This window comes from Orbicella franksi, chromosome 11 (assembly GCF_964199315.1).
Source record: "Orbicella franksi chromosome 11, jaOrbFran1.1, whole genome shotgun sequence".
Classification (NCBI taxonomy): Eukaryota; Metazoa; Cnidaria; class Anthozoa; order Scleractinia; family Merulinidae; genus Orbicella; species Orbicella franksi.
The window spans coordinates 25,836,883-25,853,012 of record NC_138155.1 but is presented as its reverse complement, the minus strand read 5'-3'; the positions used below and the strand labels follow the sequence as shown (position 1 = coordinate 25,853,012).

General features: G+C 39.2%; 1 protein-coding gene and 4 non-coding genes across 6 annotated transcripts; 3 read left to right on the top strand and 2 right to left on the bottom strand.

Moving 5' to 3' along the window:
* Positions 1-596: 596 nt before the first annotated feature.
* Positions 597-9,354, bottom strand: LOC145503207 (gamma-aminobutyric acid receptor subunit beta-2-like). Of its 2 annotated transcripts, XM_081482669.1 has the most exons (9): positions 8,860-9,354; positions 7,819-7,899; positions 6,552-6,622; positions 5,795-5,868; positions 5,324-5,544; positions 4,413-4,495; positions 3,597-3,725; positions 2,695-3,044; positions 597-1,577 (listed from the first exon to the last, which is right to left on the bottom strand). In XM_081482669.1, the coding sequence occupies exons 2-9, from the start codon at positions 7,893-7,895 to the stop codon at positions 1,257-1,259; spliced, it is 1,326 nt and encodes a 441-aa protein (XP_081338795.1). In that variant the 5' UTR covers positions 7,896-7,899; positions 8,860-9,354; the 3' UTR covers positions 597-1,256. The 2 variants fall into 2 exon arrangements, with proteins under 2 accessions (XP_081338795.1, XP_081338794.1); XM_081482668.1 differs by having other exon boundaries at positions 7,819-9,354.
* Positions 9,355-10,256: 902 nt separating this feature from the next.
* On the bottom strand, positions 10,257-10,329 carry Trnak-uuu (transfer RNA lysine (anticodon UUU)). Its single transcript has one exon. It is a non-coding gene; the product is annotated as a tRNA-Lys (tRNA).
* Positions 10,330-11,020: 691 nt separating this feature from the next.
* Trnad-guc (transfer RNA aspartic acid (anticodon GUC)) lies at positions 11,021-11,092 on the top strand. Its single transcript has one exon. It is a non-coding gene; the product is annotated as a tRNA-Asp (tRNA).
* A 1,525-nt stretch (positions 11,093-12,617) lies between these two features.
* On the top strand, positions 12,618-12,690 carry Trnad-guc (transfer RNA aspartic acid (anticodon GUC)). Its single transcript has one exon. It is a non-coding gene; the product is annotated as a tRNA-Asp (tRNA).
* A 659-nt stretch (positions 12,691-13,349) lies between these two features.
* Positions 13,350-13,421, top strand: Trnad-guc (transfer RNA aspartic acid (anticodon GUC)). Its single transcript has one exon. It is a non-coding gene; the product is annotated as a tRNA-Asp (tRNA).
* Positions 13,422-16,130: the final 2,709 nt, after the last annotated feature.

Below are 16,130 nucleotides of genomic sequence, written 5' to 3'. Positions count from 1 at the left end.
GGTTAATTTTGATATATTTAAATTCTAACTCGGTTCCGAAGCTAATGGGAATAAAACAAAAGAAATCGAATCGAAGATCTACTGTATGAAGGATGAATAATTAATTTCTTTTGTTTTATTCCCCTGAACCTCCGAGCCAAGTTCAAATTTTAATATATCGAAATTGCCTTGGCTCCCTTAGCAAGAAGAGTCGTTAGCACTGATGTACAGCTTCACAAACTGAAGCAAGATGAATTAAACCCTGTTCAGTGATTGGCTAACCGAGCGGATGAGATGGGGCTATCTTCCACCATTCGGGATTTCGCACTGCCAGTTTCTCGCCAGAAAAAAAAAAATGAGCACATGGAGCAAGCTTTGTTTCGTTCAAGCTGCATGCATATTAATCTGCTTCTTCTTGCATGTTTCTGGACCTCGATTACGTTTGTCCCCTGATATAAAGACTATAAACGAAAAACTTAAAAATACTTTTCTAGCATCCACTTTTCAGCCATCTTGACCTCACGCTTGCTTAGTAGCCCTACTAAATACTTGTTAATCGAGAGTGAGGTCTTTACGGGAAATTGTTTAACTGAGGTCTTGCTGTATCCAACTCTCGCTTTCTTCTCGAAATTTTATTAAAACTCGTAATCAAATTGTTGCAGCTTCGGAAAAAAAATGTGACAATCTTATGAACCATGGGCTCTTTGCTGCCTTATGACTATCCAATCTCTCACTCAAAAATTCGTTTCTTTTCTAAATGTTGCGGAAATCAATAGAAAATAACCTCCATTTAGTACGACAGTATGCTCGGATATTTGTCCGCAGACATTATCTGTTCCGAGAACGCCTCGAGGAAAACTGTGAGCTTAGAGGAACAGATAGTGTCCAGGGACAAATGTCTGAGTATATTCTCGTACCAAATTCAGGCTACTCTGGGCCACATTTTGGCCTTGTCACCTTAATATGTAAGTTTCGCGCTCTGGCACATGCAACTGAAAGCAATTTCTAGCCAGTAACTGTGAAATAAACCCAGTATGCAACGTTGAAAACGATGAATAACAAAGGAAATAAAACTCGTAACTCTTTGCGGAAATCAAATGTCACAGATTATGAACTAATCCACTGAATATGTAGCAGACTGGTACTCGCAACCATAAGCAATTTATGAATAACAAAGGAAATAAAACTCGTAACTCTTTGCGGAAATTAAATGTCTCAGATTATGAACTAATCCACTGAATATGTAGCAGACTGGTACTCGCAACCATAAGCAATTTTCAGCCAGCAACGCTAAAATAAACCCAGTATACAACGTTGAAAACGACGAACAACAAAGGAAATAAAACTTGTGATGCCTTGTCTGTGTATTCAGCTGCCATTTCTTTTTTGCTCGTTCCAATGAACTCTTCAATCGCCGCATCATCCACGACTGATTTGTTTGCTTTGCTGGCTTGTTCCACCATTTCAAGATCATCATCTTCGAAGTTCGTGTTCGTAACGACATGGCCGTTTGCTTTTGGAGAGTGTCCTTCCTTGTTGGTACTAATAACAGATTTTAAAGACTGGGAAATCTTTTTGGAGATGGGGATCTGGTTGACCTAAAATGAAAATCAAACGATACAGGATTATCTTTTTTAATTATTTAAGAAATGGAAAAAATACCGTGTTTCTATGCCGTTCTCTGATTGGCTACACTACTCACTATCTATTCTGTGATAGATAGTGAGTAGCGTAGCAGTGTGCGCTTTTTAACAAAATGACGGCCGCTTCTTTGCGCTTTCGAGGTGTCTGTGAAGAGGTTTTGAACGACTAGTAGATTTATACTAAAACAATTAGGTTAATCGCTCTCGATTTCTATCCGTGATGGCTGACTCGGGCTGCGTCCTAGCCTCGTCAACTATCGCGCGATAGAAATCTCGAGCACATAATCTAATTACTCAATAGAAACACGATTTTTAACAAATCAGCGCGAGTATTTTTGTAGGGCTGTTTTTATTATCTTTTATAACACACAAAAAATGGAACTTGAAACTTAATATAGAAAAAAGCTGGCAATGGCACCGAAAAGATACTATGTAGAGTTGGTTATTTCGCTGTCAAGGGAAGTAGCTGGAAGTTATAAATTACGCCCTTGAAAGTTGCATTCATTTTTCGGATTGAATTAAATTAGGTTAGGAGTAAAACGAACGAAAGAACCAAACAACGAATAAACCAAACAACGAAAGAACCAACGAACCAACAAAAGAACGAACCAACCAACGAAAGAACGAAAGAACCGACGAACCAACGAACCAACGAACCAACGAATCAACGAATCAACGAACCAAACAACGAAAGAACCAACCAACCAACCAACCAACCAACCAACCAACGAAAGAACGAACGAACCAAAGAACCAACGAACCAACGAACCAACGAACCAACGAACCAACGAACCAACGAACCAACGAACCAACGAACCAACGAACCAACGAACCAACGAATCAACGAACCAGCCAACGAAAGAACGAACGAATCAACGAACCAACCAACGAAAGAACGAACGAACCAATGAACCAACCAACCAACCAACCAACCAACCAACCAACGAAAGGACCAACGAACCAACGAACCAAGAACTTATATAACCTAACTAACTAATCGCGTTTTCTCGCGTGTACGAGTTGGGACGCAAAGTAATCTGCGGAAGAGCGTGTGCCTCTGTTTCAAACATACCTTGCATTTGATTTGTTCCTTGTCCCCATTGGCGCTTAAATTCAAACAAAACACGATCATACATTCCACTAGCGAGAGAAACACGAACGCAAATGACATCAATAGGTACCAGTCCAGCGCTTTTGGGTAGCTGACCTTTGGGAGAGTTCCATTCAGAGAACCGAGAAGAAACATAATGGTTAAGATGGTGGTGATTCCCAGCGCCATTCTGTTGCCCATGTCATCTTTATCCATCCAGAAAACTATCCAGCTTAGCGCCACCACAAAGATGTCTGGAAAGTAGACTTGAATGAGGTAATAACCTATTCGTCTTTGGAAGGAAAAGGTTACGGTAATGGTTGAGAAGTTTCCTAAAAGAAAACAACACGGTTAAAGAGGTTATTATAAATATTTGCTTTTTAAACATTTTGTGTTTACTAAACCAAGTATTCTCTAGTTCTTGGGCTTGTTTTTCTGTGCAGTGCTCCCCCTAAACTTCAATTCGTTGCAATGGCCACTCTAGATTTGCCTTTTTGGGGTGTGTTCCTTTGGCGTGATCTGCATCAGGATCAGTGATCCACGATCAATCAGATCATGGTACCTCAAAGAAACCAATGAATTCACTCTGGTCACGGATTCAGTGGTTCCTTTGATGCACCATGATCCGAGTGATCTTGGATCACTGATCCTGATCCAGATCACGCTAAAAGAACGCATCCTTCTCTTTTATGATATATAATTTTACGTGCAAACGCGCTGTTTCTGATCATAGAGGGAGAATAGTATTGAAAATATTGAAAGATAAATAAATGGAAGAAGGTAGGGGGAGAGGAGGAGGACGGGAAGAAGCAAGGGAGGGGTAGGTGGAGCTAAGGAGAGAGGGGTTGAGAGCTGGAACGAGCGTAAGTATTAAGATTTGTTACCTATGGTGAAGACGTCTTCATCTGAAGACAACTTTGCGCCTTTGTACTCAAACTGAGCCATTTCGTCTGTTCCTACACTGACATCTGTAGCGTTCCATTTAAATACGATGTCCTCGGTGGTATAACTATCTGTATGTAAAACAGGAACAAAAGTTAACCTAACATTAAGGATTACTAAAGGCGTTTCTTACTTAGTTTTGATTTTTTTTTATTTAAAAAATATTTCTTTCCCGAGAGCTCATTGTGCTTATCTAGGGGTCTACGCCTTGTTGTAATGATTATTGATCAACTCAGTGCATGTACATTTGTCTGCACTGTTCTGTGTTTGTTAAACCTGATAATAAAGGGAAGTTATTAGGTTATGCATGTTTAACATGCCCAACAACGACCACCTCGTTATTTTGGCCTATTTATTCTGGCCCGAAGAAAAGCTCAGTCAGTCATTTTCTAATTCAAAGACCCCCCCATTTAATACGGCCGGATTTTTGTGGCCCTTTGGTGACCGGATTAACGGGTTCTACTATATTTCATTATTACAATGTTATTATGAGGCGCTATAGGTCTGAACAAAATTAATTATGTTATTTAAATTTCTCTTTTGTGAAATTTTCTGAAGTAATAAGACTATTTTTTGACAAGTAATAATTTTGTTAATCCTCAAGTTAGTCAATAATCTTGTTTTTCAGACTGATTTGAGATTTAAGGATTTTGACGCATCTGCATTCAATTTTTTGGACTTTTTTGGTTTTTATTTTCATTTTGTGAACTTAAGTTTTTCATTTCTGTTTGAAATATATCTGTGCACTCAATACTTACAACTTCCAAACTTGAGATGGCATTCCTGTGAATCATGTGGAAAGCTCCGAAGATTCATGATGCATGAAGCGAGCAGAGTTACCCTATTCGAAGTAGAGAACACAAACAATGTAAAAATAAATAACAATGACACTACTTGTTCTCATCTATGAGCGATGTTAGCTTGGTGAATTTATTTGTAGTCCAAAGCCACAAATGAAGACATTTTTAAGCCAAAAAATAAAGAATGATTCTCCTTGAAGGCATCGCGCCCGCAATCTTGCTTGATCAGTGAATTGACCACGAATTGAACTTGCCTTCAATGATCATGAAGGCGCATTTTGGCGAGCGAACGTATTTTGATCAATTAAGCGAGCGCCATCTTGAATTCAAACTCAGAAGAGGCTTGAGGAGATACGAAAAGGCGTCCTAGGGGGAAGAGGGGGGGGGGGGGGGGAGAAGATAGTCTGAAAGAGGAGCTTACACCCTCCTCACCCATTTTTACTAAGCTAACATGACAGCAAATCTACTCGACCGCGAGCTAATACCGCTAATTGGTGAACATTGTTTGGAAAACACCTGCACTTTACCAGGTTACGGGAGAACCAATCAAGTTGGTGGATTTCCATTACTGCAGCTTGACTATTAAATTATGGCGAAATCTTCATCAAAACACGAAGTGACGCGTCACAGATAACCATAAAGTGAACACTATGGAGGGCATGTTTTTTATACTCAGAACCAAATTGAGAGCTAAGTACTTAAAACCGGGATTAGTTAAAGAGAACCAGTAAGTATATTAATTAAGAAAGCTATATTCCTCTACCATTCCATTTCGTGCCAAAGCTTTAGACAATTCTTGTCAGCATGACGTCATGGCTTCCTAGTCTTGACTGTTAATGATAAACTTCACTTATTGACACTTCACATACCCTTTGCTGTAGAGTACATCTCCAGTAGACTTGATGCTGACAGAACTGTGGACTTCTTCGTCTGGCATCATCATGTTAGATTCCCGCGCGTTGTAACAGTAGGGATCTGGGACCCAGATGTTCTCGATTTCACCTCCTTTTATGGTGAGGGTGCGGTTGAGCTTTCCAGCAAGACGTGAATCCGTCCATCTTTGGCGAAAGTAAGTGTAGGCTTTATATTCCTGTTAACAAAATAAACGTCAGTGATTGAGTTGCGTTTTACAAACTACGAGGCCACGACAACCGAAAGTGGCGGCTTCCGATTGAAAAGCGCTGCGAAACTTAAAACTGATAAACCAGATTAATTGCCACCACTGGCAAACGCCGTCTATACGAAGCTATATGCTAGGTTAAAAAAGAACAAAATAGACATATTAATGTTTTGTAAGACTACCTGTATCTAAATCAAAGAAGTGAACAAAGTTTTCGCACCATATTTGCTTCTTCGATGTTTCCAAAGGACTCCACATATATGTCTGCCATAATGATTGTAGGCTTCCCCTGATCTAATGAGAAAAAAGAAATGCTAAATCAATAAAATTCGTCGTGGTTGTAGCTCCATAGTTACTTACGTTACAAATGAAGAGCTTTCGTCTTCGGGTTTAAAAAGATGTAAATAACATACAGGCGGCGTTCGATATACGTCTCTGAAATGAAAGAAAAATTCATGTCCCCGGGATTAGAATTTTTCTTTCATTTCAGAGACGTATGTCAAAGGCCGCCTGTAAGTTACTTACATCTTTCTATCATTGTTTCTAAGGCTTTTCTGGCTCAAATAGTTTCGATTCTCCTTGTCATCGGGTTTAACTTTTAACTTTTAGGTGGGCTGTAAAAGAGTTCATGAGTTATATGCCGCAAAACCTCATTTTCCTTTCAAGCCCTCATTTTGATCTGAAGCTTGTCTACTACATTTCAGAGCGTAGGCCATTGACAAAACACCTCCAATCAACTCTATTCCTGGCCAAGCGTTCCATCTGCGTCCAAGCCGAGAAGCCATCCAACTGGATAGGGCATTCTATATCCCTACTTCACCTGTTACGCGGCCTCCTTCTCGCCTCCCTCTCTGTCAGCTACCTTGCGGATTCCACTAGCTATAGGGCTTGTCAAGCCACAAGAGGGCTTGCCTAGCCCTTATCAACTTAGTGAAAAAAGTTATTATTTTTTTTATAGATAAATCTCCTTCACTTACCAAAATCAGGGCGTACTGCTTTGTCATAGTCAGTAAAGAATTTCGTTACTACATCCTCTTCACAAACGACTCTGAAATAATAAATGCGCTTGCTTAGGCTAGAATACACGGTGTAGCATCGTGCGTAAGTTCACACTCAGTGTGTAACCTGCAATATAAGACCCCTGCCTGTAGCAGAGCAGGAATAAATAAACAATAGCCTCCCTTTGCCGTGGAAATATGCTCAGATAATTTTCCGCGACATTATCTGTTCCGAGAAGCGAACAGTTATTCGAGAGCGTAGCTCAAGGAAAACTGTGACGTTCGAGGAACAGTTAATGTCCAAGGACAAACATCCGAGCATATTTTTGCGCCAAAAACAGGCTATTACGTTTACTATATTCTTCAAATACTTTTCGCAACATGTACAGTTTTGAAAATTGGGGAATATCCTCGGATATTCCCCAATTTTAGTTTGGACCAATTACGCGCGAGCGAAAATATTTGATGGATTATAACGCTTACTATTTCTAACATTTTGTGCAATACAATACACGTGTGTCTGCTGTGAAAAGAATTGCGTGTAAATAGTTTCAACGTATGTCCCCTTCCTGCGACCTTGAACAAAACACTTTCAAAATGTGTGCCCCGCCTGTAACATCACTAAAAACAGTTTTAACACGTGTTAACTACCTGTTGTTGACTAGTTTGAACGTGTTTCCACTATATGGAAAATTGCGCATAACAGTTTAACTTTTGTTCATTGCGTACAACATGGGGCTCAACAGTGTTAACTTTTGTTTGATTTGTTTAGTACATTATCTGCCAAACGTTGCGTATAACAGCTTCAATATTTGCCCACTTTCTGTAATGACGTGTGCACAAATTTTAAAGTCGATGTGACCACTGATCTGCAACGCTGTTCCCAGTGGTGTAGAACACATTTTATTTCAAATCACAGTACTGCTTCTTTCTTCAAGACAATTGCAAATTCTGAAGAGCTGTAGTTAATGTAGTTTTGGCTGCTTGACCTGACTATACCTTTACTACTTTCAAGTCTCTCTATACCTCAAAATTTGCCTGTCTCGATAACAATTTTGCTTGAAATATAGTGCAGCTTGTGGTCACGTCGACTAAATTTTTTTCGCTAGATGCTGTATGTGTTGTTGTGAGTGTCATGCTTGAATTAAAGCACAAATGTTTATCAATATAAGTGACTATATATACCGGTATAGATCGATATTTCATCATCCTCAGTAGTGAAGCGGAAGCTGTCTCAACTACTTACAATCTCGAAGAGGCCAAGAGCAGCAACACTGACAAATACATCCTCGTAAACGTCGACAGCCCGTTAACTGCTTGCATGTTTCTGTAACATTGCATGTGAACAAAGAACTATCACAATTGTAGAGGTAATCGTAAAGTTTAACTCATAACGTGATATTTCTGGCAGATTACAATCGCGTTATGGTTATCCGGGGAGCGCGAAATTCCCTGCAGTCCGCGAACGCACACAAATCCCGCCTGTTGTTTTACATTTAACACCAGATAGAAATCTCTCTGCTTTTGTTTTCAATACAGCTAGTGCCTGATTGCGGTGTCATAAGCTTCAGGATTAAGCGTGTGCTATTTATTCAAATAGTTCGTTTATGTGCAAAATTTGCGCCGCTTCGTTCTTGACAAATAAGAAATACAAAAAACAAAAACAAGTCTGTCAAACCCACGCAAATTTTTGAGGAAAATGCAAATAAAGTTGACAAGGCTTGGGGGCATCTTTTTCCTACGTGTACGACCTAATCAGTATATATATTAAGTTTTCGAGTACTGCCTTACGACCAGTGCTTTTAGGTATGACATTATAGTCATAGCTATAGGATCAAATCATGTTCTTGGCGGAAGTTGAAGTCCAAGTAGCAAAGCATAGTGGAAAAAGTTCTTTAGGATGAACACAAATTTTCAAGTCGATGAATGCGCGTGTACGAGCACGTTTTCTATTTGGTAAATAAAGCATAAAGCCCAGATTGGCGAGGGCTGTTGTGATCTTAGCTTTAATTTGCAATCTAAGAGGGAGTTTTTATAGTTTATCATGCTAACTTTCCCAAAGTAGTTCTTTCCGCTGAGTACGAGACCACGCATTCCAATCTACAACGACAGGATCTATGAGTACTGACCGATCGACACGACGGCCAGCCTTTGCGCCGAAGAGAAATCTTAGCAAATGCTTAGCAACCCTTGCCCTAATGAGAGCTTTTAAAGAAGTTGTCAAAGTATGTTATAAAAATGTAACTGTACGTTTTTACAGCTAGGTTCGTTTGAGACTGAAACTTACCGTTACAGATCGCGTGAAATCAAGCTTTCTCAAGCAGCCGGTGCTAAATAATATTCCACAACATATTATGGTTATTAAGTGATTTTGCGCGTTTTGCTTCATTTCATTGAGTTGAATAATTTTCTTTGTTATTCTAATATAAGTGGTTCCCCTGGGAAAAGCATAACTTTCACTTTTGATAATACCTGGCTGAGCCTTTGTGATCGCACAGACAACTAAATTCAAACTTTAAGGACCAAGCCGGTATCGCTTGATTGTGAAAGTACGCGCAATTGCTCACGCACACAGCGCCAATTGGGTCTTGGTTGTCGCGAAGCGTAACACTAGTGCAAATTACACATCGAAATTCTGGATTATGATTGACTGAGAGACAATAAGAACTTTTCTAAGAAAATGATATCACGTAAAATGATGACGAAAATTTTGTGCTGAAACTTTGAAAAACGTTTTCTCAAAGGAGAGAAAATGGCTCCACGAAAGATCTTCCGGCACTTCCTCCGCGCGAAGTTTTTCATGTTTATACTATTAATAAGTAATCATACGGTTTTTCTCGTTCAATTTGGAGTTAATTTGCATTTGTGAGTTTTTCAAAAAGCTGAAATTACACTCGCCGAAGCGGCTAGTGCAATTTCAACTTTTTGAAAAACTTACTCGTGCAAATTAATTCCAAATTGAACTCGAAACCGTATGATTACCTATACTAATTATGACAAAAACTAGAGCTAAGCTTTACAAAATGCTATAATATTTACATAATTTGATGTCTGTTAAACCTGTGAAACATGTTTCCGTATCTAATCATGATATCATGATTACTACAACTAATACTAATACTACTATCATCATCATAACATTAATTAACATATTCCATACAAATTGGTATATACAAGGTAAAAGTAAGTAAAAGAAATAAACTATTAAAACCTATTTCAACAGTGTTTACATAATGGCTCCCTCCTGGGTTTCAACGTCAATATCGGTATATTACAATTATAATAATAATAATAATAATAATAATAATAATAATAATAAAATAAAACAAACAACTGAATGCGGACAAAAAATATATGAAGTATTCGAGTCTTTCGCCAATTAAGTTTCTTCGCCGTTAGAGTCACTTGGAATGTGAATGAACCGTATTATAAATGACTTGGAAACACCTGACAAATTGAAGCCAGTAGGCAATGACGAATAAAAATAGTTTTATGAGGATGGTCTTAGTCCGGGGGGACTCCCATATAAAAAGTACGGGGGTGCTCATCGTACCTTTATGGGAGTAAAAAAAAAAGTGGTTTTGGTACCTCAGCCTCAAAAGGTCCACAGCGGGAACTGTTGCGGCACCTTTTGGGATTTCGAGAGAAAAAGTGAAATTTTGTTAATAACAAAAAAAGTCAGCGCGCCCGATATGGGACTTGAATCCATGACCCTCAGATTAAAAGTCTGATGCTCTACCGACTGAGCTAACCGGGCTCTCATATTTGAGTTGCTCACAAGTAAAAGAAAACTTGTCCTTTCTTCGATGTCTCGATGCTCACTTTAGCCAGTGAGACTTTGTTATTTTAGGGAGACATTAAGTAGACAGCAGCAGTTTTTAACTGACGGTTACATTGACTGTTTGTGTTATACAACTAAAACCAAACTTATTATTCTGGCCTGTCATAAGGACCTTAGTCATTCTAGTAAACCGATCAAAACTCAAAGCAATTTGATGTAGCCGAAGCAAAGCGCGGGAAAACGTGTGGGAGTGTAGTAAATGTAATGAATCAAATCTAATATGGTAAAATCAAACATTTAAAAAAGACGACACAGCGTTTAAATTTGTAAGACATGTTTCGCATACTCAGTGTTCATCTTCAGTTAAAGGAGTATCCGAAACATGTCTTACAAATTTAAACGGTGTGTCGTCTTTTTTAAATATTTGATCTCAATCTTACTGCTACGAAAATTTGGTAATACGGTAGAGAAGTGACGCGCTCTTTTTGGGCAAAATGCTCAGCGTAGTAAGACTAGTACTGCACTGTGACCCGAGAGAATGCGAAATACTCTCGACAGTCATGTGAAAACTGCAAACCAAAAAAGGTGTATAGTTTCACACGCACGGTTGAGAGCTTCATAGAGCTATGTTTATTCAGTTTTAAAATATTTTCATTCTGCCATCAAATCCTCGGTAGTATAGTGGTGAGTATCCCCGCCTGTCACGCGGGAGACCGGGGTTCGATTCCCCGCCGGGGAGATCTTTTTTTTTTTCCCTTAAACTTTCTTATTTCGTTGCCATCTTGACGGGTAGGTAAAGCGGTTAGACTTTACAGTGTTTGTATGGAAATCGGATGACAAATACTAACCCCCCCCCCCCACCCCACCCCTTGGTCCTTTCTTTATTCTCTCTGCATCCCCTGTTGGATCCCCGTGCATTTATCTCCTTCCTCCCATTCAAAATCCGTTCCCTATGTTTTCGTATATATTTCCGATCATTTTTCTCTTGTTTCCATGGCGTTCTGATATGCCTTCCCCAGTGCGTCCCGCTGTACAAAACTGCGCATGCGTTTCCCACTAAGTTTACTTTAGGTGCCCTCCTAGGTTTTGTCGCTTGTACTTTTATACCAATTAACGGTTTTTCCGTTCACCACTTTTTTTACCATGCCTCACAGTGTTTGCCCTTTTGCATTTGCTATACGCATCGATCCGGCTTACCGAACATTCGTCCATAGCGTTCCAAGTGTATTTGCTATTTGTTCCCCCAATGCTTCTCCACAAAATAGAGCGTTCCCTGTGTAAATTTGTGTTCCCCATTGGTTTCTTTGTGACTTCCCCGCTGACATTACCCATGCGTAAGCTGTCTGTTGTCCTTAGTGTTTGCTCTCGATCCTCTGTTATAACTTGCGCTCTTTCTTGCATGTTTTGTCGTGCATTATATCCATTCCTTACGCTTTTGTCCGTTCCGATGTACGTTACCCTATGCCTTCCCCATGGATTATTGGATAGTTCCCTATGACATTTCCCACGAATTGTCTGTAGTTTTCCCTAGGTGCAAATATGAACTTAGTAAATGGCCTAGATTATCATGAATCCCTCATAGCCTGGTGGTTTTTGTCCGGCATTTCGTGCAATAAAAGTACCTTAGCGCAGTTTGGGAGGGCATGGGTTCAACATCCGTCGGAGATTTTAATTCCAACTCATTTTATTGCCTTTAGTCCATGCTAGCTTGTGTCAAACTCATATTGTCTGATCTTTGTGAAACACTGATATTTCTTTTTTACTTGAGCTTATTTATTTAGTGGTAAAACGATTTTAAAGCCTAGCCGGGTCAAACCTGGGTTACTGTAAAAATTCCATCTAGCATTCCTTTCTTCTTGTCAAGTCCCGCAGTTTTTTAAGCTCTCAAAAAGGAGCGTATCGCCTCTTACTAACGAGAGCAAAATAAGCAAGAATCTTTGTAAACATAAGAGGCAACAATGGACTTAAAATTTTTTATAAAGTTATAAGGCTGATCAAAAACCTATTTTTTTTCAAATGTTTTTATCCTGGCTCAGGACAAACCGTCTTCGGCTGTGAAAGTTCAGTTATCCACGTTCTCCGTGCGCTCTGCATTTGCAACACCCCGCTTTCCCCCTGGGTTCCCAGTGAGTTCCTTCCATCCATCCAAAGATACTGTGATGGGGTATTAAAACCGAAAAAAGTGTATTGTTTCACATGCACGGTGGGGAGCTTCATAAGGCTATGTTTATTTAGTTTTAAAATATACTCATTCCACCATCAGATCCTCGGTAGTATAGTGGTGAGTATCCCCGCCTGTCACGCGGGAGACCGGGGTTCGATTCCCCCGCCGGGGAGATTTTTTTTTTCTTATTTTTTCTTTTCTTTACTTTTATTATTTTTCTTCTATCAAAACCTATGAAATAGGCCTGATCACAGTTTTCGATAACTTCTAGCTTGCCGGGTAGGCAAAGCGGCCAGAAATTACAGTGATTGCATGGAAGTCGGATGACAGCTGTATAACTTTTTTCCTGTTACATTACTAATCAACCCCCCCCCCCCCCCCCCTTGGTTCCCTTCTTTATTCTCCCTGCATTTACTGTGAGATTCCCATGTATTTATCTTCTTCCTCCCATTCGCAATACGATCCCTGAGTTTTCGTGTTTATTTGCGATCATTTTCTCCCCTTTCCATGGCGTTCTGACATGCCTTCCCACGGGCATCCCGCTATACAAAACTACCCATGCATTCTCTCTGAGTTTACTTTAGGTTCCCTCCTAGGTTTTGTCGTGTACTCTTATACCACGTAATGATTTTTTCGTTCACTATTCTCATGCCTTACTTCCCGGTGTTTGCCCTTTTGCGTTTGCTATACTCATCCCGTTTGCCGAACATTTGTTCATAGCGTTCCACGTGTACATGTATTTGCTACTTGTTTCCCCACTGCTTCTCCACTAAACAGTGCGTTCTCTGTGTAAATTTGAGCTTCACAAGGTTATGTCTATTTGCTTTTAAAATCCTCGGTAGTATAGTGGTGAGTATCCCCGCCTGTCACGGGGGAGACCGGGGTTCGATTCCCCGCCGGGGAGATCGTTTTTTTCTTTCTTTAGCTTTCTTATAAAATTTTCTTTAGCTTTCTTATAATTTTTTCTTATTTTAATAAAAAAAAATTCATAAAGATGTAAGGCTAATCAAAAGACTGACTTTGTTTCAAATGTTTTTATTCTGGTTCAGAACAAACCGTCATCGGCTGTGAAAGCTTTAATCGCACATTCTCCGTGCGTTCGGTATTTGCAACACCTCGCTTCCCCCCTGGGTTCTCAGTGAGTTCCTTCCATGCATGCAAAAATACTGTGATGGGGTATTAAAAAGCAGACGCTCTCTTTTTAATCAAATCATTGTGCAATTTCACCCCAAGCGCGCGACTCTCTACACCTGGGACTGGCACTAGTTACGCAAGGACTGACTATGTCACGTGGTCAAATCTCGCCTTTTCCGCCAAAGACGAGAACGTCTAGCTATAGCTAAGTTTATATAAGGATTTTGTTTCGATGGGACTTTGCCTTGATAATGACTTAGGCAATCTTGCTTTTTGGCCACTTCTCCTGAACTTAAGTTTTCTGATCCGGGGCCTCCGGGCGGTTTTATAAATGTAGATAAGGATGAACGGATCGTGGGACAGAAAAAATGAATTAATAATTAATCAGTTCTTGTATCTTCGAATATAAAATTAACTTTCCCGAATTCATTTTCAACATGAACGGCGGAGAGGGACAGGCATTAAAGTATTCCCAAAAGCTAAATAATATTTAAAAAATGATCTTTTTGCTTTCTTCAGTCCATACGGGTTCACGTGGGTTCCATATAAACAAAGAAAAATGCAAAGTTGAAGTAGGAGAAGAGTGCAAAGGGTGTTGTCATTAAAATTCGTGATGTGCCTGCTAGCTGATTGGTCTAATCTTATTTTGCATATTCATGATGACTGTTGCTGACCTGAGGTGCTTGTTTGTCATTTTTGGATGTTTGCTGTCGGAGTAAGATGTGTACTGTTCCCTTCTACACGAGAAGCGAATTGTTACTTTGAAGAAGAAATGGCGTCGACGTTTAGAGAAGAGAAGTCGGTTGACTCCTATTTCCACCAATGGTTAGTATCAATTTTTTTTTACACTCTGCCTTCGTAAGTAATATTTCAACCAAAAATATTGGCTCCAAGTCTTACCACGTGGGCTTGACGGACTCGGGCTACGTTTCGTGTTGAACTTTAGAACATTCCGGTATGGCTTTAAGGACAGAGTAAAATGTACGTTGGAATCTAGTTTAGGAACAATACGAGATGTTAGGTTCTTAGCAGAAATTTAGACGAGAGTTTGGCTTTCTTCAAGAAAGTCGCGTTCTTTGTCGAACTTTGTCCTGTTCTGTACTTGTCAACGCACACTCTTGTCTAACAATACAGCGGATTCTTTTATTCCTCGTTTACTCGTTTGTTTCCATGCACACTTGGCTTTGTTCCTTACCCAATTTTTATCTATTCTATTTACAGAGAATAAACGCCTGAAGATTCAAGCAGGGAGGATGAAGAGAAAGTTAAGAATAGTATTTAAGAATTTGGTTGAGTTGAAATCTTTCCGATAAGAAATGGCGGTCTTGAATCTAGACAAGATGCAATCGAGTTTAAAACTTCGGGGTTTAAAGTCGTTTTGTTGGCTGAAAGTTTTATTTTTTTTTCTCTGCTGAAATATTTGCATTCGAGTGGCATTCAGGCGGGAAAAAAATTAAATTCAGTAGTGATTGCCAATTAATTCTGCCATGACGGAAAGGTTTCAACTGCTTTCGAGTTATCATTTAGTACATGTTTTCAAATTGTGGGGAGTTTCATTCTTTGCTCGAGCGATCATGAACTTGATTAAATTAAATTTATCGGTCGGCATTTGCATGCTTTAGTATCTGTAGTTTTTCTAAGTCGAGTACTTTTTGATTTTTTTTTGTTTGAAAATTCCAAATTGGTGTGCAATCGCTCAACTCTCCCAAGTTTGAAAACTAGTTACTTGGTGATAACATTTTTAGGGTAGTTTACGGTGGCACTGCATGTTGAAGTCAAACCGTGATAGTAACTATTGGTTACGTGATCATGTCAATCATAACGAATTCTGTTTTGATATAAATTGGACAAACAATTCAACGCTGAACATTAAATTTTTAATTCGTCTTGTTCTCCAAAATCGCATTTAGCACTAAGATTTTCGAAGGCCTAGTTTCAATCATGATGTGAATTGTCTGTTGGCGGGCAATACCCGTGCTCAAAAACAACGTTAATTACATGACTGGTCGTGGACTATTGTTTCAGTCTAGCTTCATGTTGTTCAAGAAATATTTCTAGTTTTCAAATCTTCGCGTTTTCCGTTTTTCTCCTGTTTCCCAGAAGGTCACGCTGGTTAATTCATCTGATGTGAATTGTCTATTTCATCACTCAAAATTTATTAATGACCCAGTTGATCAGAAAATGCTGCAGTTTTTAAGATGGTTAAGTGTTCAATACAATTATAAACAGTTTTTGTTTTTTTTCATTTGAAATTTCTAAAAACATTTCAACTACATTCCAGGAATCGTTAACGATTCGTTTGTAAATGTGAATTTGTTGGCATTCAAGTTAATTTTGAAACATTTGTTGACATGATCATAACATATTATTTCACGCTTTCTTCGTTGTTTTGCTCGTGTTTCTTTTTGTTTTGTTTTTTGTTTTTGTTTTCGTTTAATGCGCTACTTAGTGAAAAGCGCGCACAAATTTTTTGACGTTC